Source organism: Centruroides vittatus, unplaced genomic scaffold (genome assembly GCF_030686945.1).
Source record: "Centruroides vittatus isolate TY-2023 unplaced genomic scaffold, ASM3068694v2 scaffold_490, whole genome shotgun sequence".
Classification (NCBI taxonomy): Eukaryota; Metazoa; Arthropoda; class Arachnida; order Scorpiones; family Buthidae; genus Centruroides; species Centruroides vittatus.
In genome coordinates, this window is record NW_027122711.1 from 1,908,989 (window position 1) to 1,936,593 (window position 27,605).

Consider the following 27,605-nt stretch of genomic DNA (forward strand, 5'->3'; position numbering starts at 1 on the left):
CTGGAGACCCCAAAAAGTAGTAAGAAAGTATATAATTTTTTATTTATGTTTTTATTTACATGTAATAACAAACTAAAAGCAATCTCTCTATTTTTTCTTACGCGATACATCTTTTTTTCTCAGATGCAATTTTCATTACTCCTTTATCTGCTCAAGTCTTTTTGATTATATCTTTTTTAGCTAATACTGTATCTACCGTAGACCTTTTGAAGTCATCTGCCTACAATATCAGACATCTGCCCATGCTCTACCTTGGCTATTATCTCTTGATTAGTTTCTATAGTGAACACAGTTCTTGACACACTGCTCTTTTTAGGCTCCATAACATTATCAGTTTTGATTTTTGTGAAACCGTGTTGTATTATTCTTCGAAGTATCAAACACAAATCCGTGTTAATAACAACCACTTGGCTTTTTTCCACCTTTATTTAGTTGACTAGCGTCCCGACTGAATCCCCCCGCCTTTCGACTTTCGAGGGCCCACCCGTTTACCTCGAAGCGGTTTCACGTACTCTTGAACTCTCTCTTCAAAGTTCTTTTCAACTTTCCCTCACGGTACTTGTTTGCTATCGGTCTCACGGCCGTATTTAGTCTTAGGTGGAGTTTACCACCTGCTTAGGGCTGCACTCCCAAACACGACCTCTCAAGAGTCGGGTTGTTTGGGAGTGCAGCCCTAAGCAGGTGGTAAACTCCACCTAAGACTAAATACGGCCGTGAGACCGATAGCAAACAAGTACCGTGAGGGAAAGTTGAAAAGAACTTTGAAGAGAGAGTTCAAGAGTACGTGAAACCGCTTCGAGGTAAACGGGTGGGCCCTCGAAAGTCGAAAGGCGGGGGGATTCAGTCGGGACGCTAGTCAACTAAATAAAGGTGGAAAAAAGCCAAGTGGTTGTTATTAACACGGATTTGTGTTTGATACTTCGATTATCAGTTTTTTAAATAAAAAGTTCAGAAAAGCACTTACAAAGATTCAAAGAACCAAAATTAACTAGTGCAAAAAGGTTATGTATACAACTGTAAAAGTCTCGTTCCGTAAACCATGTATAGATGCCATTAAAATACAGTTTTACAAATCTTAAACGCAGCGTCGCTTCTTGTGTTTGTTCTGTCAAGTGTTCGTTATCCGAACACAAAAATCTTTTGCAAAAGTGTTCATTGTCCAATTTGTTCTCAGTTCGAACTGTTCATTAACCGATCAACTGTATTAAAATCTGAAAATTTTATGATTCCTATAGAGATATTATTCATAATTAAAATAAACATATTAGTAATTTGTCTTGTATGTTTCCTTGATTCATTCCTGTAACTGCTTCTCAGTAAAATTTTAATCTAATTATTTGTATTTAATTAATCTATATTTTCCTATTAATTATCTAACATACTTTTCATTCATTCATTAATTCTATGCACAATATAATTATGAATAGATTAATTTTATAATAATAATTCAATTAAATTAATAATAATAAACAGTAAAATTATTCTTTAAATTGAATTTGCATACATATACATATATATATATATATATATAAATTTATAATTAATTATTTAATTATATAAAAGTGTCAAACTAAAACAATGTTGTGTGTAATATTATTTCTAATTTATAAAATTAACTGTGGTCTTATTTTTACAATATATAAATAATCAAATATATTTTTAAAAATTCCATTTTTATACTATTATTTTTTTCTTCAATGAATTATCTTTAATAATGGCGCAATCTTGTTTTTTAACTATTTAACCCATCAACACATTCCATATCATCTAAAATTTTGGCACTACATACAATTCTGCTTTCACTGAAGTCACACATCAAAAATTCTGACTAGGCACTTTCAGATGTTTCTCATCCATCATCAGAGAAATTTAAATTCAAAAGCATGCACACATTCTTGTTCTAAAACAATGCTTTCTTTCCACATTCCAAACTCATTTAAATTGCATTCTCCTTGTAGCGAATCAACTATTTCTATATTCTAGTTTACTCCTCCTTAGTAGCCACTTCCATATTATCAAAAAGGTAACAATGTCATTAATGTTTATGACCTCTTTTCTCGGGTTTTCCTAAAACTTTTAAGTTCTCGACTATCAAATTGTGTTTGTCACCTCTAACATTTAATATTACCCTGGACAAAAGGAAGTCAAAAACATAGTGCCCAGCATTGCAGCAAATCATAGGGCGGTTCGATAATGCAAGGGTAATAAAAAAATGTAGAAGTAATATGTTCACCATAATTAGTGTCAATTATGCTTTCCAAGAAAGGCTGAAATTGTTACTTCCTTATAAAAATGCTTTTCAAATTAAGTTGTTAGTAGCTGATGTTAATATAATTTAATAAAAATAAAAATTGTTATCAAATTTAATTCAATCTTTATGCTAATTAGACTTTTCTTACTCTTACATACAATTAAATCTAAGGTATTTTATTGTTATTAATGAATAGAATTAATGAAAACTTTTAATAATACTTAACCTTGTAAGTTGGTATTGTCGGCATGATGATGATGAGAGTGGGAATGACCATGACCGTGACTATGTCCATGCCCATGACTAGATGAGGGAGAATGACCATGGCTGTGCATATGTGCATGTCGAAAAGCAAATATTCCAACTAAATTAACGCAAAGACCAGCAACGGAAACAGTCTGTAATTAAAAGAAAAACAAAAGATATAAAAATTGGTATTTTTAACTAAAATTCTACATTAGGATAAAATCAAATTGAAAAATATGTTGTTGATGTTAATGTTCCATTCTGTTCAGATTCTGAAAATGCGACTAGTTGCCCTGATTAATGTTTAAATAACATTAAAAAACTGGTCCTTAATACTGTCTTTATTTCTTTATTATAGCATATTTATTTCTTTGATTTCATTTGGAGTTGTGTTATTTATGTGTTTGAACCTAAAATTCCATGTTGCTCATAAATATTAGCATAATACAGATATATTGAATAAATTTTATAAAACAAATGGCCTTAAAGGTATTTTAAACAAAGATTTAATAAACTTATTAGATATATATAATTCATGATTTTCTCTGAAGTTCTGTTTTGAAATAATTATAATAATAGCGAGGTTGAGGCCAAAGTTTTAAATGCAAAAACGTGTACGTTGGACGTTCCGCACTGCTTTCCTGTAAGCCTAGAAGTTTGAAATGGCATTTGGAATGTCAGTGGAATCATGCTCAACATTCCAAATGCCATTGTCAAACTTCTTGGCAACGTTTTTGCATTTAAGACTTCGGCCTCAACCTCGCTAATAATGATTATTTGGCTATGGTGGTTAAGGCGTACTATTCTGGAGAATCAAGAATCAAATATATGCAGTAAAAAACTCCCAAGGAATTTTTCATGGATAATTCGTAACAGACATGTTGGGTCCTATCTCTCACAACACAGTTGTCCCCATTGCACAGTGATTCAAATGTCAAAAAATTATGCAAAAACTTTTGATCTAAGCATATTAGTATTTTGGTTTCACTGATTTATAAGACATTGAAGTATTTGTTTTCAATTATACTCAATACATAATGTTTGAAGTTTCATGCAAATATATTGTATTATTTGTACAACAAATCAACTGCAAAGCAACTGAAATCAAGATTTCAAACCTATATTTTTACAATAATGAAATCTAGAATTTCTTGAAACACTTCAACCAATTATATGGGTTTCTAGTGTTAAGCATACTTAAAAGCCTTCTCTATGATATACATTGTAACAAGTACAACTGAAATAAGTTAATAATGTAGAAAATTTTACAACACTTAATTGCATGCAATTTATATTTATTATTAACTTATGAAAATTGTGAGTCTGAGTGCAATTGTCATTTTTTTGGGTAATGATAATGTAAAGTATGAACATGTCATATCCAAAAAGTCATATCCAAAAAAATATTCAACTTTTCGACGTATAATATAATTAAAATAGATAAAAGTAATAATTTATTACACGATTTACATGTTTATTATAAAAATACTCATTGTAGGAATTTTATAGTCTTTTGCACTTTTGAATCATTGTACATTGTGGACCTAGCCACAATAGGGCCAACTTAAAAATAAAAAAAACCCCTCTTAATGCCTACAGAGTGGAAAGAGTTTTAAAAATATTACAAAACATTATATAATGAATAATTCATTATATAAATTAAAATGCTTTATTTATTTTACGTATATTTGTATGAAACTTTCAAAACTTTTTAACTTCATGACATACAAAACAAAGTGTGGATAAAGCATTAGAGAATAGTAGAATAAGAGAAAATAAAGTGAAGGTTACAATTCTCTTATCTAACTCCTGTAGAGTAAGATGTATGAAAAGAGACAAGAGAGAGTAAAATATCTTAAATTTAAATAACAGAATCAGCTGTCAAATTTATTATTAATTGACAAAATACAGAAATGTAGGAGATAAATATGCTTATGGGAATATATATAAATATTTTATCTAATATAAGAGTACTCTGTTCTAATTAATTAAATATATTACACGTATGACATAATTCAAAGGTTTATGAATTTTTCAACTTACAGAACACTCTGAATTCTAATCATTTACTGCCAATAATTTTCATAACACATGAAAGAGCATGCAGAGAATATTAAAGAGATAAAGAAGAATGACATTACATCATTATTACTTAATTTGATTGATTTACAGAATATTATGAAAGTTTTCACATTCTCTTTACCTTTATCTAAACTTAAATGTTTAGCGTTTCTTTCTTTAATAGCATTATTGAATGATGCCATTACAAAAAAAAGGACATGAAAGAAATCAAAGTTTCTTTTACACTTTTCTGTTATTAAACTTTAAATCAATTTATATAAAACAGTCACTAGAATATTTAATTATTAGTTAATAATGAAGTTCATTAAATCAAATGTCTGCTATATATAGCAGACATTCAATTTAATGAACTTCACATTATTTAAAGGACAAAAAAACAATTTCTGTCTTAAAGGAAAATTTATAACCTATTTTTTGGATAGAATATGTTATAAGATACATTAATGAGTATAAATTATTCAATGCGCATAATAATAATATTTTATTCATAAGTATACATTATAACAACATTTTAATACCTCCCATATCATGAAAGTTTGTTATTAATATGTTTATAAAACACATTCGGCAATTGCAAACACCCAATTAGTCTGTTAAATCGAGGGTCAACTGTCTACTGTACGTTTAAAAAGTTATTACACATAAATACTGATTCAAAAACACACAGATTAATACATAACATAAAGGATAAACAACATATTTGAATATAATAAATAAAATTTAAAATTAAAACAATATAAATTATCATTTAAGCTCAACAATAAATATTAAAATAATTTTAAAATTCTTCTAAGAAATATGAACTCGTTATAATCTAAAATTCTAAATGAAAATGTCTATGATCCATTTAAGAATCACTTAATTTAAGTATATTAATAAAAATGTATTTTATTTGAAATAATAAAGTTAATATATAAAATAAACAAAAATGCAATAATCGCATAAAAGATTTTTCTGAACTTTCAAATTAAATTAAAACTCAAAATTCTCTCTTTAATTATTTAGCAATCAAAATTAAAAGAAAGTGATTAATTCTCGAGTACAAGATATGTGCAATTAGTTTTAATCCAGGTCCAAATTACTTCTCTTTCCTATTAATCCCTTAAGGATGTCAACCATCTACTGGTATTTAAAATAACGTTCATTTGATCTGTAATTAATTAGTACCAATTATGAAAATGAAAAATTAATTAATTAATTTGCTATAAAATTAACATCTCTTTCAAATCTTCCCTTTTAAAATGTAACTTTATACTTTAATATTTATTTCCTTTTGAATTTTATAAATAAAACAGAACATATTTAAATATAATATTTTAGAAATATTTGTGTAAATTTTTATATTATTTGAACAATAAGATATTATATAAGAATTAAATAACATTTTCTAAATATATTTAAAGTGATCATTTAACATTCTTAACAATTTTAGTAAATTTATAGAAAAAATTTATATAAAAATTCAGGATCTTTCATTATATTCAACTTAATTACCTAATTACTTTCTTAGTTCTGCATTTATATATTATTTTGTTAATTCCATAAAAATTAGAAACTATATGCATATACGTGGTACGATCCAAAAGTTCAAGGACTGCAGTAATCTATGACAACAAAAGCATGTATTTGAAGTTACAGCATATGAAATGGATTCTACCAAACCACCTCTACGTGTTCAGGTTAATTCCACCCACGTCATGTGATTACACCGCGAGCACTGCTGTTTTTTTCTGGAGATAGTTACCTTTGTTCTGCGACGTAATAAAAGTGGAGTTTCAAGAACAACCTCCAACATTAAATTTTGTCAGCGTTTAGGTAAAACACCTACGGAGACTTTAAAATTGCTAAGAAAGGTGTGCGGTGATTCTACCATGGCAAAATCGAAATGTTGGAGGTTGTTCTTGAAACTCCACTTTTATTACGTCGCAGAACAAAGGTAACTATCTCCGGAAAAAAACAGCAGCGCTTGCGATCTAATCACATGACATGGGTGAAATTAACCTGAACACGTAGAGGTGGTTTGGTAGAATCCATTTCATATGCTGTAACTTCAAATACATGCTTTTGTTGTCATAGATTACTGCAGTCCCTGAATTTTTGGATCGTACCACGTATATGCTATTAATTCTAATTATATTTTCTAATTATTAATTAAAATTTTAAACCCAAAAATACACAGAACATTGATATCAAAAGTATATTAATTATTATTCTAATTAGTATATTTGGATACAAATATTCTATATTTTCTAAACTTAAAACTGTAAATGACAAATCTAAAGTAAGAAATTTAGAACAGAATTAATTCTTTCAATAAAATTATATTATTTTTGATACTTATTTATAGTCTCAAATTACTATATTTTGTATAAATTATTGTCAAACTCCTTATTCTTTTTGTCCAAGAATTGTTCTACAAACTCTAGAAATATTGATTTTTAGTATTTTAAACAGAAATAATTTTTAAACACTTAATTTTCTCAAATTTTATTAATGATAAAAAATAAATATAATTATCTGCATCTAAAATAATTAAATTCTAAACATCAAACAGCCAGATTTCTTGATTGGTCTATAAAGGTAATAAAATTAATAAAAAGGTAATAAAAGGCTATTTGAAGTAATTATTGGGTTAATTGTATTTATTATAATCAAATTATAAATCTGTAATTTTTTTTCCATTAATTAAACAATTCTAGCTCAAAATATGATGAAAAGTTGGAATGAAACATTGAGAAAAGTAGAATCTATTTTGACAAAAATAAATCAGTCGTCTTGGAAGAAATAACTCTCGCCTTTAAACTGTCTTTTCATTACAACAATCGTCTCAAAATAAATAATTTCTTTAAGAATTCTTCAAAGTTGAACTGGACGAACATGATACTAATTATAAATCATTTCTGTTGAATAAAACCTAATAATTATTTTAAAATTTCATTTTAATTAATTTATTAAATAAAGATTTATATGACAGAAAAATTTCAAATTAATTAAAATATATTTTTATTGAAGAAAATCTTAGAGCAATAATATAAAAACAAGAGTTTGATTACAGCAAAATATTGCTTAATGAAAACACTTTGCATAAATTAAAAAAATAAATTTCTAAGTACGTATTTGATAATTCTTCTTTTAAATCCAAAAACTCTTTTTGGAGTTTGTAATAAATTGTATTTGTAATATTTATTTTATGAAATTAATTCTATATACTACTGTATTTATTATTGGTAACTTACAATTCTGTACTGATATAATGATTTATTTAATAACAGACTTTTGTGATTATGAGAGTCTTGAGTAAATTATTTGTACTTTCAGATAAAAACTTTTTATGTATTTATATCCTAATGCTAAAAACATCTGTAATTTAAAAAAAAAAAGACTCCATAATAAAATATGTATTTTAAATTGTCTACAAATTATTTATAAATAAATGTATATAAATAAGAATTACATGCAAAATGGAAGCAAGAAATAAATACTCTAAATATCATTCAGTTTTTGTCATATCAAAAGATTACATTTTATATCTGCGTTATCCTCTCACCGGTTGTTAAACGACAATTTTACAATTTTAGTCATTAGTTAAGAATTAACTCTATAATAGATGAAATCACTACCATAAATGTATACAAATTCTTATTACAAAAATTTTTATATATTTATATATGACATATGCAATAAATTAGCTATTTTTCAAATAAATGCATTCAGAAATCAAATTATATAAAAAATACTAAATATCGCAAATTCTAAATCACTGCAGACAATGCATTACTGGTGAAATAAAGGAAAAACCTTATATCAGACCTTCCTGATATAAGGTTTTTCCTTTACCTTATACCACATTCCTTCATAAACTACGTGTATGGCGTGTTGGCAAATGTGACACTGAATTGTTGCAAAAAGTTTCTTGACCCCATATATAAAATGGTAGAAAAATTTCAAAACTCTAAAACCAGATATCTCCAGAATGGATCATTGAATCAGGAAACAAAAACTTATTCTATATCTGCAGACCCACCCTTTCTATAGGCACTTAATTTATTTGAATCTACTGAGAAATCCAAGAGAAATTCAAATAACAGAAATCTCTTAGCATAAATGTATATACAAGGGTAATCCCAAAAGTAAGGTCTCCTATTTTTAAAAAATACAAAAAAAAAAAAAAAAACGTTTATTTTCAATAATGTTCATATCATTTTATAGCTTGAACATTTATCCATTTTTCTACATAATTGCCATTTCGGTTGATGCATTTTTGTAGGTACTGTGGCAATTTTTGTATGCCCATGTCATACCAGCTCGCCACCATGTTTGCCAATCTTCACGCATGGTTTGCTCAACCTTTGCAACTGTCTTGTCGGAAATCGATGATCTCCTGCTTCTTTCTTTGTCACGAATTTCAGTACAATCAGCTGCAAACTTCCTACACCACTTGAGGACGTTTTTGAAATCTATGCATGACTCGCCATACACTTCTGTCAATTGGCAATGAATTTCAATTGGTTTGACACAACATGGCGGCGAGCTGGTATGACATGGGCATACAAAAACTGCCACAGCTCATACAAAAATGCATCAACTGAAATGGCAATTAGTTAGAAAAATAGATAAATGTTCAAGCTTTAAAATGATATAAACATTATTGAAAAGAAACGTTTCTTTGCATTTTAAATAAATAGGAGACTTTACTTTTGGGATTACCCTCATATATTAGATTATCAGCAAGAAAATTCAGAATATTTTTTTATGATTATCATCTACAATTCTCCACTCCATAATAAAATGTGTACTTTAAATTGTCTACAAATTATTTATAAATAAATAAATATAAATATGAATTACATGCTAAATGGAAGCAAGAAAATATTAATGCTAGTATGTTTAATAAATGAAAGAATTCAAAAATTTTACACCATTAAATTTTCATAATGTTAATATATTTGATATATTAAAAATCATAATAGTTCTTGCCAAATCTGTTTTTACACAGTAAAATCAACATCTATAATTTCTTTAAATATTTAAATATCTAAAGAAATTATATTAATTGACAAAAATACTGTGCAGTACAGATGGAAAAACTAAATTTAAGACAATTTCTAAATATGGATTCATTTATGAAAAAAACAATTTAAAAAAGATTTTGTGAAAAGAAATTGATCACATAATCTATATCATAAATTATTATAAAATTACAAACAGTAATAATATTTCTGTTTATTTGTTAAAGGATGATGCCAATATTTGTTGATTTTTCTGGCAGGTTACCAATATCTTAAACTGTGAATAAAAAAAAATATAATATCGATTTTAAATCTTTTTATCTTTATTATTTGACATTTCAATGTCTTCAGATATTGAAACAATTAATTTAATAATGTTAGTAATGTTAATAAAAACAACAAACTTAAAAATTAGAAATTTTTAAATCATAAGTACAGTACATTTCATTCATTCATTCATTGTTTTAAATCAATTCTTTAAAATGTGTGTTTGATTACATATGAAGTTCTATGCTGAAATGGGGATGTGTTTGTTATATGCCATAAAATATAGTAAATATTTATCATTGTGTTATAGGTGTATTATCTTGATATGTAGCCTATGTATATAAATAGTTGACTATATCATATAGAGTTATTTAAGTATACTCCATGATGTTTGCTTAATGATGAAGTCATTTAAAGACATGTTTCTAGGAATGTATCCCCATCATTAAGCAGTGTATACTTGTATAGTTAATATATATGTAATGTTGGAATCTTCATTTATATCAATCATAAAATATTAAAATTATCTTCGTTGTTATAAATTGAATATATTGTATTTCTTTGTATATATCAAATATTTTCAATTTTTATTTGATTATTATTTTTTTAATTATAACCATGTAACTAATGGATATTTATATATGTAACAAAATTAAATATTTTTATTATTCTGGTAATTTGCTAAACCACAATATTTACCAATAATCTTTCAGTAAGAATCTCTGGCGGATCAAATATTCGACTTAATGCTTCAGTAAAAACCATAAATGCAACCACTATTAAAAAGAGTCCATTAATGAAACCTGATAAAACCTCAACTCTGCCAAACCTATAAGAAACAAAAAAAAATATATTATAATTAGTTTAAAATGAATAATATTTTTAATGTAATAGGTATGCTTAAAAAATGAAATAATTCTAATTATTTTCCTATGTACTGGTAATTAAAAGTAATTAAAATAAAGTAATATATTATGTTATAAATTTTTATTGATGATTTAACTTTGTAGAATAATTTAATTTTTCTTTAATTAACAAATAAAAACAAATAACTTTGACCTTTAAATGAAACGTAATTCATTTCAGTGGTTTTGTTAAAAAAAAGTTAATCATATTAATGGACACTAGAGAAATATATTCATTGTATTTACGGTATCTTATAAATATTCATGTAAAAATGTCATTTCTTAACTATAATTAAGGAAGTATTGATTTGCAAACTTTTTTAATTCTAACTTTACATACAATGAGGTCAATTAGTCAAATGAGAGCAACTGCAAACTAAATTTACAATAAATTTTAAAACTTTTGGTTAAAAACTATTTCATTTATTTAAAATATTAGTTTCATTTGACTTTGATATCTTAATAAAAAAAAAAAAAATTTAATTTTTATACACGGGGGTGCAAAAATAGGTATACAGTTGAAAATCTGAGTAATACAAATGTTTGGTGTTCATTATCATTATTTTTATTATCTTTTATTAGTTCGTATTCCTTATTTATTTATGATTTAATTTGTACATAAAAAATAAATTTTTATTCCTATTTATCTCCTGTATGTTTTTTCCATAACAACAACTGTATATCTACTTTTGCACCCTCTCCATGTATTTGCTCTGGAAATATATTTAAATGCTAGATACATAAAATAAAAATAATCTTAAAATCAAGATATCTTAGGTAAGATTTAAGATTTTCTATAAGAATTATTCATATGATACAATATATCATTTATAATAAATTTAAGTACCACGTGATCGTAATTAAACTATGGGTACATTTGTAAAGTTGAACGCATTAAATGAGAATGACATCATCGTTATCCTTATTTCGTTAGACTTTTCGACTGATTTGTTTATAACTAAATGGCTGTTTCTAAAATCGAAGATATGAATGTTGCTAGTGCAGCGTTATCTGAAATATTTTTCTTAGATTGCTTCAGGTGGACAGTTATTTCTATCATTTCACCTTTTAATTCAGAATTTAAACACCTCGAGTAGATTTAGAAACATTGATGTCATTGGGCATCATTTTCTTAACGAAGTAAACTAACTCTCTCCTTCGTGAACTTCGTTAGAGTTTTGTTCGAAATGTCATCACTGCAGAGCATGCACACTGAGCAAGACTACTACTTTTTGACCGATTTGTTACTAATGCATTTAACCCATTTGACTTTACAAATGTACTGTACCCTATCTATATTCAATGCTGTTTAGAGAGTTGTTTAGCAGTTGAAATGCAATCAAATTTGGTATGATGGCATTTCAGAACATGCAGAAGACATTTCCAAAAAATAAAATTAATACTAAAACAATAAATATGTAAGGGTCCACTCAAAATTAAAGAAGCCAGAAAATATCATTAGAAAAATAAATGTCTTTCAGAAACTTCTTAGTTTTATCTGCAGAACAACTAAAATTGTTCTATAAGAAAGCATTCAACAAGAAACATTTCATTTTAACAAATTTTTTAAACTTTTGAATATATAAACTCTTCGGCTGGCTGATAACAGCTACAGCGTTGAGTATTGGAGTAGGCCTCTGCATGGTTTATTTTGCTATAGTACACTCTCATTCATTATGTTTGAAAGTGCCTATGAGCATGTTTCTATATTCAATGATTGGTTCAATGGTGAGAAAACATTTCTAAATGAACTGTTGAGTTGTTTGTTGAAGCCTGTGATGTCAGCATCGGTTCACCATTGAGCTCAACAGTCTCAATGACCTTAAAGACCAATGAGTATTCAACAAATTAACAAGGTGGCTTCCATAAAACAAGTAAATTATAGAAACTATCAATCCACTCTTGCTGTGGACACTGCAATAGTAGATTAATGAATGATCTATTATATGATTATATGGTAAAACACATGATTGCATGATTATGTTAGATAATTTGGTCAATATTGAAATATTAAGCTTTTTTTCAGAGACAAACTACTTCCATGAATTCATCCAAAATTTGATTAAGACCGATATTTGGCTCTCTTTACATCTTCATAATGATATATGTAATATTACAAATTTTAATAATACAACAATTGAACTAAAAGAAAGGCGATCACAAGCACAGATGAATTCAATGTCCATTCCACATATGTCCAGTCTGAAAGGTGGTGACCTTTCTCTCCTCTATCTCCTGACCAAGCTCTTCCTTCCCCTTCATGACCCCTCAAGTTCTCCGAATTCTTGACAATCGCAGATGTGGAGTTAATGAGGAGGGGTGCTAATGAGTAGCAGATTTTAAACTCTGTTTACAATATATATTCAGGAAATTCAAATTATTGGAGAAAGACCCAGTATAGAAGAAAACTATACAAGTAAGGGTTCATTTGAAATCACCCTCTCAATGCAAACATTTCTTTTTTCTACAAAACATGACATCAGATCATTCAACGGAAATGAATGTGTAAGTAACATAATATAATTAATATAAGTGTTTAATTTAGAAATGTATGTTTAAGAGCTGAGATCATCTTTTAAGATATTGTTTACTTCGTATTTGTAGCTTTTGTTAACTCTTCTGCTGTTCTGAACAATAGGAACTCGGATATAAGCATTTACATATGGTCCCAGTATATTTAAATCTCTCTGTCTCTGGCTGCTTGGACCAGAGTTGTAGCAACACCTCTCATGATATCTTTTCTATACTTGTTTAGTTTTGGTGTTCAATTGATGAATAGTAGGAGCCTACCACAATATTGATAAAAATTAGAAGCCTACTAGTAGCATTATTCAATTTCTTACCATTTCCAAGTGTGTCAAGTGAAATTCCAGTTATAGTTGAATCACTCTTGTAGTTATTTAAAATGTTTAAATGACTTTAAAACCATTATTAGATATTGCATCATGAGTAAAAATATAAGAATTAATTTTAAAGTGATTAAAAGTTTTCAAATTAAACAAAGTCTAAATTAATAAAGCCAAACAATTGCTAGATTAGAATCGGCTTTAATATAACTATCGGGTTTACAGATGGTTTATATTTGTCTAAATTAATCTAGCAAATTACTTTACAGCATTAATGAAAATCTTAAATATTGCAATTAATAGTAAAATGCAAAATATCCAAAGATAAAATTTGTTATGTTCTATCTGCTTTCAATTTACACTTCCTTTTTTATTATTTATTTCTTACCTATTGGCATTTATCCCATTGATAAGGAAATTCTTATTTCCAACAAGGTAAAATTGTTTAAGCTAACTTCAGAGACAGTAGACAACATTGCTTCATTGTTGAACTGTTGACCACCAAAAATTATTTCAGTGCTTCAAACAGATGATAATCACTTGGTGAGAGATCAAGACTATATAAATTGGGTATCCTAAAATTTCCCAGGATAAAGTATTGAGATCAGTTTCACAAAAATCTGTCTGAATATAGATCCACAATATCTTGCAAAAGAAAGTATTATTTTTTGACTCCCTATCTTTCTTTCGGAATATTTTTTCAGTGTTGTAGGCAGTAAACTGCTCTAATATTCAGCATAATAGTAATTGCAGGCTCCATGAAATTAATGTTTATCACATCATGATATCAAAACATTGTCAGAATCACCTTTCCAGTTGACCTCTGCTTTTTCTGACAAAAGAAATTTTTTCTTGTCTTGAACTTCTAACAACATTCTTACAGAAGATATTATTACCTAACTTTTATGTTAATCTTTTAAATACTTAACTAGTTTGACACTCTTTCACAAAGAATTAAATGACACATCATGGCTTGATCCTGTATGAAATGCTTGTTATCACCAGTACTTTTTATATTATGCATAACAATCCTATTATTGATTAATAGAGAAAATGTTTAGGATGATCTAGGAAGAAGAGAAAAATTCAATTTCTTACCATTTCCAAGTGTGTCAAGTGAAATTCCAGTTATAGTTGAATCACTCTCGTAGTTATTTTAAATGTTTAAAAGACTTAAAAACCATTATTAAAAAGCTTATACTATACTAGTGTATATTCCATTCATTGAAAGTTATGAATAATTCTAAGAAAAATTATTTTTTATCAAAAATATTTGTAAAATTTAATAAAGAAATCCTAGACCTCTGTTTCATGTATTAATTTTTAAATCTTACAGTTTGTAATCAGTTTTAGTGATATTTTAATGCATATTTCATTACATGTTCAAAATAATTGTTTGAAAAACTCAATTCAAATTTAAATTCTCATCATTGAAATTAGTATTTCATAAATTAAAACATGTATTTAAAAAATAAACATCAAAAAGAATATCTTACCCATAAGGATATGTTTTTGTTGCCTTTTTTCTGGCAAGAATTGATGCACAAAGTCCCATTACTAAAGCTGAACAATCAAATAACATATGAAATCCATCTGAAATTAATCCTAAACTATTGGTCCAAATACCATAAATCATTTCTACAAATGTAAATGCCTGAAAAACAAATAAATGCAAATTAAATATTTGTTGTTGAATTATTAAAATTAAGAATTTTGCATTTAGTTATGTTTATGGCTTAACAAGAATGATTACATTTATTTAAGCAATTGAAATTTATTTATAGTATTTTATTTTATCTATCAGCTACAACATAGGATATTAGATAAAAGATAAAAGTTAGATACAAGATAAAAGTTAGACATAGTTTATTTTTAATTTAAAAATAAAAAACTATGTCTAACTTTTATCTTTTATCAAATCCATAGAACAAAATAAACAAATCCAACTGCTAATAAGTTACAGTTTCCTATCATTTTTAATTACAATAAAACGTTCTTTGAGATCAATCCCTCAGTCAAATAAACCATACTGGCATTATAGAGCCCTCAGTTTAAAATTCTTTCCCATTGTTCGTCGGGGCATTTAAATGAGTTGTTTAAAGTGTCTTAAGAGCAAATCATTGTAAATGTTACAATTACATTTAATCAATTTTTAAAAAATAATATCAATAGTTAATGATAAATTCAAAATTTAACAACATACTGAGAATATAATTACACAATATCAAAACTGTAAAAAAAAAATAAAGAGAATTCACATACTTAAATAGGCTTTTTATGCAGTGCATTTAAAGTACTTATGTTATAAAAAAAAATTTAATACTTTAAATATAATTAAGCATTAAAAATCTTGAAAACTAACCAAATTTAAACAAAGAAAATAAAATATCTTCCTTGAATCTGATTCTTCTAGTATTTGCACCAAACTACTCTTTACAATGAGTAGGAACGAATGAGAGGTACGATGTAAAGTATCTCCGGTGAACGTATAGAGAGGCAATCCTGCGGACGAATAACCAACAAAAGTGCCTTTGGATCCTCCAGTGGCTGGAGATGTTAATATTAATGTAGCTAAAATATAAAAGAATTACTAATTTAAACATTTTTTTAAAATATAAACATAGATTTAGAAAATTTTTATAGATGGTAAACAATGCTTTTGTTACAAAAAATATTGATTAAATCTGATCATCTAGATATTATTCAAAATACCTTTCATTAATTATTAAGGAAGTGATGCTTATAAATAATGTAAATTACACTAAAATATTCAAATATAATACACAGTAGGACTTTGCTAATCTGAATCCTAGTAGTCCAAAACTCCAGTTAATCCAAACAGCAAAAAAAAAAAGAAAGAAAATATTGTAAATGCCAATAATGAGTAAAATTTTCATTAAGTCTGACCCCACTTGAGTTCTGACACATGACAATCTTCCCACCTCTTTGTGTTTCGTATTCCAAACTTTAATAGCATTAATGCCCCTTATATACAAGTTACCGTGCCAAATTTTGTTTCTTAATCTTTACCCCATCCTGATATATTAAACAAAATAGATGCCAACACAGATACATACGTGTGCACATGCACAGAACTTGTTCCCCAAGGGGTTCAAGGGGTTTCAAAACATTGAGCTTTGAAAAAATGTTAATCTATATTAAATTAAGTTTGATTTTGCTGGAATCAGGTGTTAATTTATTCTCAAAAACCAATTTTATGTAAAAAATTGCTTTCTACAATAGTACATACAAAACATTGCATATTATTCTCTCATTGTTGGCATTCCATATAAACATGATGTGTAGACTTGAAAATGCATGGCATTGAAAACCATACATATTATATATGTAACAAACAAATAATATTTTTGCAGATTTACAAAAGATTTTAGATTTTAATAACTGAGATCAAAATGCTATTATGTTATAAAGTTGTTTTACAATTATAATAAGGCTTTACTAATAGAATATTAAGAAATTTATTTGATTTATCTGTCTATACATCAATAAGATTTGGAATTAAATCAAGTAATTATTCCAAGTTTCAAGAATTAAATCAAATAATCACTACTAAGATAGCAATGATCCAAATGTAACATCCGCAAATTTATGCATTTCTCAGACATTAAACTTTGTCGGAAATTGAAACAAATCCCACGGAAGAACACTCCAGATGAGAAGTAGATCGTTATCACTGTTTGTGATAAGAAGCAAATGGAAAAATTGACACGTAAGTGCCAACTCAGCACTATTAGTGTCAACATTTGACGATCAAGTGACCCCCCTTCCCCACAACAAGGGGATAAAAGCGAGAGTCGCCAGAACTCAGAGAGAGTGATTAAACAGGAAGTGAGATTGGGACATTGTGCATATTCCGTCTCCATACATCAAACTGGATCCAAGAAGAGGAGAAGACACCAGTAGAAGACATCAACAATGCCCATCGCTTCCATGAAGAACTGTTATCGCCACATATAGCTCTCCTCCAACTTTAGAGGTAATTATTAGCAGATTGCGAACTCTCTCCCTTGTAACAGAAGTAGGCATAGTTCGCGTAGAGTAGACTCAGCAGTTGTTAATCATAGACTTTGAAATCTTATGTTAACCATATTTTGCAACCCCCACCCAGCCTATATAACCTATATATCTATGTATTTAATTCAGTGTAGCCTCGTGTATTTTAGTGTTAGCCGTATAATAAACCTTTATTTTGTCATTTGTTAAATCTGTCTCCTTTCTATCCAAGGAAACCTGTCGACTTACCGACGCCTCCCCATTCATTTTGCCCTCCTAGCCATCCAAAACGACACAGAGGTTGGGTTTTACCAACCTGTGCAGTCAGTGTAAGTGGTCATTAGGGATTAACCCTAGACCCCCTGCTTATCTCACACAAATGTTTTGAAAAAATAATTGAATTTCTTTATGAAGAAAAGTCTAACATTTCATAAAGATAACTTTTACTATTTTAATATAATTATAAGAAAGAATATATTTACTTTCTGAATTATAAGATATAAAACAAAAGGCACACTGCATTAGAATGAGAAAATTTCATTACAAAAATTTACATTTCTATGAAAAAACTATTTTCTGTAAAATAATAATATTCATATGAGGTTAAACAATGATAATCCTAATTTTTTAAATTTTGTATTAAGAAATATTTAATTTATAATATTAAATAAATATTACTTACCTAATACAAACATAATCCAGCTAAATATCACACCACCAGACAGAGCATGCTCATTTTCTATATTTATTATATTTTTAGCAGACCAACTATATGTAATTATTCCATTTCCTGATACAGTGCTGAATAGAAGAGCTGACAAAAACACAGCAACGGAACCATACTTTGCGCAACGTAATGCTTCTAAACGTACGGTACACATGGATTCAACATAATAATCAATAACTAATAACAGAACAGAAGACACCAATGTTGGTATGATAATTTGTACAATAGATATAGACTGCAGCTGGAAAATAAGTCATTTTTGAAAACATTCCTTTTTTTTTTTTTAAATTTGATAACATTACACTTACTTGAGAAGTAAAACAAAGTACTATTGCCCATGGAATTAACAAAACTACAGAAACAAGTGAAGAAAGAGCATTTAGTCTTTTTGCTCCTCCAATATCCACTGATAATCGTCTTGCTGCACTATTAAAACCAGTTTGAAGACAAACAACCAATACTAGTAATAAAACACCACCCTAAAATTAGAAATATATTATTAATGAATAGTTTATGGTTTATAAGATTCATAGTATCATTCATATTTTATTATTTTCAATACTTTCATCTGATATCCAGTTACGTTGTGTAACTTAAGTCATATCTATACTTGAAAAAATTCTAAATTGAAGATGTCAATTGCAAAAAAATGTTACAGAAAGTTTGCTTATCAATACAATAGAATAGAAATCTCAACTTCTTTTGTTCAATTACCAAAAAGTCAAAACGAACTACAGTCGACTCCGCATAAGTCATCAGCCGGATAACTCGACACCATCGGTTAAGTAGTTATTTTCTGTGGTCCCGGCCAACTTACACAGGCATTAATGTTAAAAAACTCCTTTGAGTTTTTTAACATTAATGCCTATGTTACTTGCCAACAATTGACAATTGCAAAGATGATGTTTTCAAGGCGTTCATGATCGTTGAAAAAGAAAGTCGAGACAGTTAAGTGCTCAAAACAAACAACACTAAATGAATTTTTCAGTTTTTCATCTACAGAGTAATTGTAAATGGAGGACACAATGTATTGTAAGCCTATACTACTGTGTAACGCACTACTGTATTTTCCTAATTGTAGTTTTGTGGTTTTTTTCCAACTTTGCTTTAGTCATTACATCAGATAACTCGACACATTTCCACTTCCCCCTGGAGTGTCGACTTATGCGAACTCAACTGTATTTACAAATAAACAAAACTATACTAGAAAAAACAAACTTTGATGATTATTAATGCAGAGTCTTCCAAATTGAATGCTACTGTTTGAAATTAATGTAATTATGTTAATGATTATCTGAGAAGTATGTGATACACCAATCAATGAAGTAACTGTTTGAGTTTCATCTCCCATCTGCATTCAAACATCTTGTTGTCTACTACCACTAGGAACAACCATAAATAAAAATAGCAACCTGAAACAGAGTAGACATTTTGTATTCTGCAGTTTGCAAAGTTGGAATCACTCACCATTGTGCAACATAAGTAATCTGATGGAGCTGTAAAATTATGGCTGCTGTAGGAGGAGTGACAACGGATATGCTGTAGTAAGTGTAGGAAGAATTTGAGTTTCAGTTGGATGTGTGCTATGCGACACGAGATGCCCACATTGAGAAGTTGTAATGGGCAGATGTGAAATTTGGACAGTTTTCCAATGTTTTAAGGTACATTACAATGTTCTGAAATAATAACTAACATGATTACAATAATTTAAAATGATAGCATTCTTTCTAGAAGACCCTGAATATCAAGGAGTCTTCAAATAAGCAAAGACTGAAGATATTATTTCTAGGTTAAAAATGTTTTTGCTATATCATCAAATTTTTTTCATTCAATTCAAATTCAATTCATAAAAATGAAAACATTTTTGCAAAGAAGTAAAAATAAAATACTTTTTTTTGTTCCATTAATTTATTTTGTTTTTAAGTAAACAATGTAAATATAATTATTGCTTAATAAATTCTATTATTATGTAATTTATTTCAGAAGTATACTTTACAGATTTTTAACAATTTACATATTTGTCAGAAAAAATAATGAGTATATAAATAAGAATACATAAGTTTGAGGTTTATGGCTGTACTCCTGTCCTTCAAGACTTCAGCATATAGAAGCCAGGCTGCTTCCAAAACTTGCTTAAATCTGAGATTGTGCTCAGGACTAGATTGATTCTTGCGACTCCTTCAATCTGTCAATAGTGCAGTACATTTTTGAAAGCTTGTAAGCTGTCACCAACAGCTTTAGCATTTTTTCCCCATTTACAATCTCCCTCTTTGTTAGTGTGCAAATTTTTATAACTATCAAGTGCATTTCCTCATTTGTGGACTCTGCAGAAGTCTGGTATAGTATGTTCTCAACATCTCCTGTGTACATTCCTTAAACTTATCACTGACTAGCTACTTTGCCATTTTTTACTGAATTATTATTATTAATAAATATTACTAGGTAGCACATGACCAGCTTACAATCAGTAATTGGCCTACAGACTTTACACACAAACTTTGACCCCAAATATCTCAGCCCATAAATCAAATTTCAAAATTCTGGCTTCATCATGACCTTGGCGAGTTGTATACATGTGCAAAAAAAATCATGTTCAATGGTTGCACAGTTGCTTTAAACTTCAATTGCAAACAAAACACTTCCTAACTTATGCAGAGCTCCATTCAATTATGCATGGAAATACACATTTACTGAATTTATTCTATTTACATAATTGCAATATAAACTTTTCTCATGTGTGATTTGGCAGAAGGTATTATTGTTGTAATGCAGTTTGGTAGTACAATAGTTACTGTACTTTGCTTGGTTATGTCAAAAAGTTTAAAAATTGGAGATAACACAAAGTACATTTTTACAAGTACTGTACTACGATGAAAATATCATAAAAGCAATTTGCAAATGCACAAATGTTTTGCAAATAGCCATGTGGTTGGTCATAACTTTTCAATCATAAATATGCAAAAGGATGAATACCAAACACACAAACATCAAGAGTTACCTTGTATATCTGTATCTTGTAGATTTGAAAAAAGTGTAAGAAATAAAGAATGCAGTTTAATAACTTAAAATAATGTAAAATAACTGAAAATTACATTCATAGTAATAATGAATTTCTGTAAAAAAACAAAAAATGTGAAGCACTTAATGCCAACTGAAGACAATCCAAATAATTTAGACTCAAATAAAATGCAGAATAAAATGTGAAAGAAAAATTTTTCAAACAAAATCAAATGATGAAACAAAACACAACTGAATGCATTAATGTAAATAATCATCTGAACAAAAACATTACAATTTTACTCTTTAAAAAATGAGTAATATTTCAATATACTAAAAAGTTTCAGAAAATGAGAAAAAAAAATTAGTGCAAATCGAAAATAGTAATAAAATTAAACCATAAAAAATTGATAAGTATACAAGTCTCAGAAAATACAAAATAGAATAAATCACTAAAAACTATAATGATTCTAATATGGATCCAATAATCCACTTAATGTTGACACTAATATCTGTCCCATTGAAACTAATTAAGCAATTTATATACTGTATTAGTAAATTCTTATTAATGAAGAAATTCAGATAACGAGAGACAAACAACATACTATAATTAATAAAAAGAATGCAAGGAGAATAAAATTCTATCTTAAATACTTTTACCTATCATGTTTTGAAGTAAAGTAATAAAAATTGTAATTAATTCATGGAAAATACTGTAACAATAATTATAAAATAATAAAAAATTATATCTTTTAATAACACACATGTATCAAAATACTTACTTTATGATCTGCCAATCCTAACCATGAAATAATGTAGAAAAACACATGGCTAAATCCATGGTGTTGATGTCCTTCTGCTGAGCTTCAGTTAAGATAATAACTTTTAATATTAAAATACAGGGTAGGGAAAAAGTCACTTAACACCCATGCTATAGAATATAGAAGTTAATTCACTCATGTCAGGAACACATTAGACCAAGGGGGAACAGATTGATGTGTGTTACATGCATGGCTGCCATCTTGATGGCAGCCATATTGAATGCAACTCCAAAACTGTAAAAGTGAAGGGAGTCATGTGACACATCATTTAGGGTCAAAATTTCACAAGGAATTGATCGCTGAAAGATTTTATTTACCTACCTTGAATGTACATTACATGATGTGCTCAATGTACATTCTTTGGGTACATTCCATATTCTGTAGTAGAGGTGTTAACTGACTTTCTTTCCCACCCTGTACCATCAAAAGACATTAAAAAAATAAATAAATAAATAGAAATCATCTGAGAAATCAAATATCGTAGATATAGTTTTAAAAAGAGACAGCATCCAAATTATCTATATCAACTTTTTGCAAACGACTATGTAATTAAATAATTCAAATGAAAATGTGAAGAAAGTGTTATTTAATATTGTTTATTTAAATATCTACACTTCAACAGATTTTAAGTAAAAGCAAGATAAATAAATTTACTCAAAATAATAAAACTGTTTTAAAACAAATAATTATTTCTTTTTATTATATAAGAATTGTTTTTATACAATATTTAAATAAAAAGTTTAAGACAAATAAATAAACAAATGTTATTTATAATTTATATTACATGTAAATTTATAGTTTTCTTTTAGAATATTTTATCTTCAAACAAGAAAAATTTTACTTGCATATTAATAGTTTGGTTTTGATGGACTAAGGTAACACAATACAAGAGAAATCTGCCAAGAGAATTCTCTACCAAGAAATGTTTTCTATGGGAAACTGGCTTCTATTTAGTTGTAACATAGAAGAGAACCCAGAAAACTCTGTGTGATCAGCCTGTTTTCCAAGTACAAATCCAAAACCAACTATCAACATTCAGTGGTTTGCATAGGAGTAAAATTAAAATAAATGCATGTTATAATTTTTGTTACAAATAGGTTATAATAACTGATTATAATTATTTTTTTATCTTTTTAATTATTAGATTTTCAGCAATAATTGAAAATAATATATACTTTTAAACTTGAAAATTATCAATAATGTATCTTTCAAGCATCAAATTAAGATTTAAACATATGGTACTTTAAACCAAGTTTATATTCATATTATGGAAAGGATACGATGTTCAGTTGGTTCAGTGTTATTGTCATCGTGATCAAGAAACAACAATGCTAAAATTCCAATTAGCAAACATACGGCACCTCGAAACTATATTTAAAATATTAGGTTATATATTAAACTGTATACAAAAGGAAATAATACTTATTAAAAAACCAATAAAAAATAATAATAATAATAAATTTGTTGATGTGTTAACATAGTAAATCATTACTATTACTCCCAGAATAGTATTCTAATGGAGAGAGAGTATTTTCATGCATTAAATTACCTTAAATTACTCTTATTTAAATTATTTTAGGTTACAGAAACAGTTGCTACCATATTTAAAGAAAATAATGAACTTAAAAATGCATATAAAACTAAATTTTCTTTCAATCTATTCCAAACAGAATTTACACACACAATAATTTCAAAATACATAATTATATGTTATAACATACTTTACAGACCTTTGAATGACCACCTGCTCCCATAAAAAGTGCACTGATACCAGAAATAATAATAAAATCTTTATGTTCTACTAAAAGAATTGTTCTTAATGGGCCACACTGAGTCAATCCAAATAGCCATAATAAAAGCAGCATTGAATTAATAGTAGCATGACGAATAATTCTTATCCACTAGAAAATAAAAATTGTAAATATTTTAAATACCTTATACAAGTAATAGGTTAATGTTACCTATGGTAGCGAACATGGCAGCTTGTCTCTGAAACAGTGGGGACGCACGTTCTAAGCTAACCTAACCTATTCTAATAAATTACCATAATTATTGCCAACCAAATTATTAGAATTGGGTAATTAGAATAGGTTAGGTTAGAACGTGTGTCCCCACTGTTTCAGAGATGAGCCGCCATGTTCGCTACCATAGGTAACATTAACCAAATAATAATAAGTATATAAATCAAAAATAACAAGCTGTTAGTTATTTTTGTAATCTTTTGGTAACCAAGGCAAATTATATGCAGAAAAGCCACCACATACTTTAATATAATATACAGTATCCCAAAAAAAAAATGTATATGCATTTTATCAACCCACAATATTTTTTTCCTTGGGTAAAAATTGCCTTAAAAATGAATAATCTAGTCTTTATTCTAATATTTACTCTAAATTATAAAAATAAAATTAAAATAAACATAAAAATGAGTAACAACAAAATTGCGTATACATTTTTTTAAAACATCCTGTATTATTTTAATGTATTTTTTTCTTATATTTAGTAATTTTTAACATAACAAGTATTATAAAATATTATAAAAATATATTCAGAAAATAGAATTTACAAAAATATTTATTTATTTAGAAATGTAACATCCAACTATCAGCCAAATTAATCAGGCAGAAATTATGCTACAAATATTTGTAGCATAATATCAGCCTGATCAATTTGGCTGATGGTTGGATGATTATTAATACATTGAGTTCTTGGGATGTTTATATATAGAAATGTAACTTCTATCAAAATCAATTCGTTATTACCAAACCAAATTGAGGTTTGATAATATAATAAATAACATTCATAACTACATTAATTGAGCTGCAATTTGAAAAAATTATAGACTTATAAATTCCCACCATTGTCCATTTGTCCTTAATCTTGAGAACGGTGTTAGATAGATGAAAGTCAAGACCAGATATGAAAAGCTTAGGGGCAGGATACCCCAATTAACTATATACAAACTTCTGGTTTGCACCATAAGTCACGTTATTTCAATTAAAAAATTTTTCCCTGGACAGAGTTAGATAGACAACTGACACAACTCTATTGCTAACAGGATGAGGTACAGAAACAAAATACTACTAAAAAAATTGAAAACATTGTGACAAAAAACTACAGCCTGATATTGTGACGATGTCACGATGAATAATTGCTTGTTAGTAGTATAAAAGATCATATTAGTATTGTATCCAGTTAAATAAGTAAAGTCATCATGGAAAGTATAAAGAAAATTTGAAACTAATTTTTTTTTTTCTATACTTAAAATCTCTTATCTCATATTAAATTTTAATGTTATTTATTAATATTTTGAGAAAAATTTATAAATAAAAAGGAATATTACAATAGATAAAAGATTAGTGTTTTACCTGCTGTTTAGAAATTCTTCTACCAGAAGAAAATGGTTTTTGAATTGCTAAGAGAGCAGCTGATGCACTGAAAAAAGTAAAAATACAATAATTCACTTACAAATCAACTAATTAAACATAATAAACTTAAATATATGCAACTTTACACTACTTGATTACTGGAATCTTGTAACTAACCCTTTCAAAACCTTTGTATTTCCGGCAAGTTACGCTGTTTACTTGAGTGAACAAACGTTTTCGAATCTGGGGTAGAGATTCGAAAGCGTTTGTTCACTCAAGTAAACAGCATAACTTGCTGGAAATACAAAGGTTTTGAAAGAGTTAATAGTGATAAAAATAATAAAAATAAAAAGTTTTAAACAGACATTTATGAATTTAAATGATACTTACAATATTCTTCCGAGAAAAAGAAAATGGACCACATGGATTATTTTTAACAGATCATAAATTATAAAATAACTCAGACCAAGGAATGCTTTGCTTATAATTAATACAATTATAAAACCTGTTGATCTACAAAAAGAAAAAACAACGCATTTAAACTTTTTAAGAAATCATTTATATAAATTATTTTAAAATTATCTGTAGTTTTCAATTTATATTTAATTAAACATTTTATAACTTAGTTAATATATTTATTATATATAATTTAGTTAATTACATATGACTATAATTATTAAGTTTTTTGATTAGATAACATTTACTTACAAAAAATATATTTATTAATTTAAAATATAATGAATTATTATTTAATAAATTAAAATTTATTATTATTATTATATAAATAAAATTCAAATAAACAAATATTTTTGATTCCGATTAATTGAACCCCAAACTTCAAAAAGATACCTAGATTTATGTTTTCAAAAAATGGCAGATCTAAATAATTGTAAATAAATAAGATATAAACATAGAGGTAAGAACATGTTCTAAGTATTGTAAACAGTAAAAATAAAACCAAAAAATAAATAGTAAAACATGAAAATGGAAATAAAAGTAATAATATTGGTTAAACTGAGTAATCTCTAACCTCAACAAATATCCAAATCTTTCTTTATTGGAAAACCAATATAAAATACATGAACACAATCAACATATAACAAATCCTGAGCACTTTCAAGCCTCATAGTTTATCGGGGGTTTCTACTTATCACAAAATACAAAAACATCAAATTAAAACATTAAAAACTTTTAAACTTTCTAAAATTTGTTAAAAACTTCAAATATTTATTAAATTATATGATTACTAGACAGTAGTATCAAATAGTACATAATAAACTTAAACATATGCAACTTTACACTAATTGATTACTGGAAAGTAGTACAGAAGTATCAAATAAAATGATAAACGGATAAAATTAAAAAATTAACTAACAGCAACCATGAAAATACATATAGACAATTGAGCATAAAATATTCTAACAAGTAATAAGACTATATTAACTACTGAGATAGAACTTGGATAATTAATTTCATACGTACTAGTGATTTGGATTAAAAGTAAATGGTTAAGCCCTCTCTTCTTGTATTAAATTTAATAAATATATTAATTTTGAATTATATTATTTACTATATGCTGACACAATGAAGTGACTTTCTTGCAAACACTTTCAAACACTTATATTATTTTATTTAATTCAGTCATTGCCAATAATTTTCTAAAACTGGTATATACTAATTTAAACACATATGTATGTATTTAAATCAGTCATTGCCTGTACAAAAAGAGTGTATTTATATAGATATACTGTATTATCTAATAAATTGGTCTATTAATAAAGTGTCTTTTTTGTTTTTGTTACATTTATTCCTTAGAAACCAAAGCTTTCTTTACATCTACCAAGTTAGCTTTGTTTCCCTTTTAAAACAAACTTTTATCTCTGTTAATTTAAATGCAACAATATATGATCTTAACTATAAGAGAAAAACTTCTGCAGCTATAAATGCAAGTATTTTATAATAAAGTGCATTATTTTTAAAATGCAAAATAATCAATGATAAAACATCTTGATAAATCTTGTAAACTTGATTTAATGTAATAAATGTTTTTCATAATTTGTCTGTAAATAAAT

General features: G+C 27.3%; 1 protein-coding gene across 2 annotated transcripts in view; it reads right to left on the reverse strand.

Moving 5' to 3' along the window:
• The window catches only part of LOC136989367 (proton-coupled zinc antiporter SLC30A5-like), a 45,176-nt gene that overhangs the window by 12,222 nt on the left and 5,349 nt on the right, over positions 1-27,605 (reverse strand). The window contains exons 3-13 of one of the 2 annotated variants that reach the window (XM_067287486.1): positions 25,924-26,046; positions 25,534-25,600; positions 23,896-24,066; positions 23,446-23,533; positions 22,127-22,200; positions 18,656-18,826; positions 18,303-18,588; positions 15,969-16,177; positions 15,103-15,260; positions 10,555-10,684; positions 2,478-2,649 (exon numbers count right to left, since the gene is read on the reverse strand). In XM_067287486.1, coding sequence (XP_067143587.1) covers positions 2,478-2,649; positions 10,555-10,684; positions 15,103-15,260; positions 15,969-16,177; positions 18,303-18,588; positions 18,656-18,826; positions 22,127-22,200; positions 23,446-23,533; positions 23,896-24,066; positions 25,534-25,600; positions 25,924-26,046 — 1,649 coding nt within the window. Of the gene's footprint in view, positions 1-2,477; positions 2,650-10,554; positions 10,685-15,102; positions 15,261-15,968; positions 16,178-18,302; positions 18,589-18,655; positions 18,827-22,126; positions 22,204-23,445; positions 23,534-23,895; positions 24,067-25,533; positions 25,601-25,923; positions 26,047-27,605 lie in introns of both variants that reach the window. The other variant, XM_067287485.1, reaches the window with a different exon arrangement.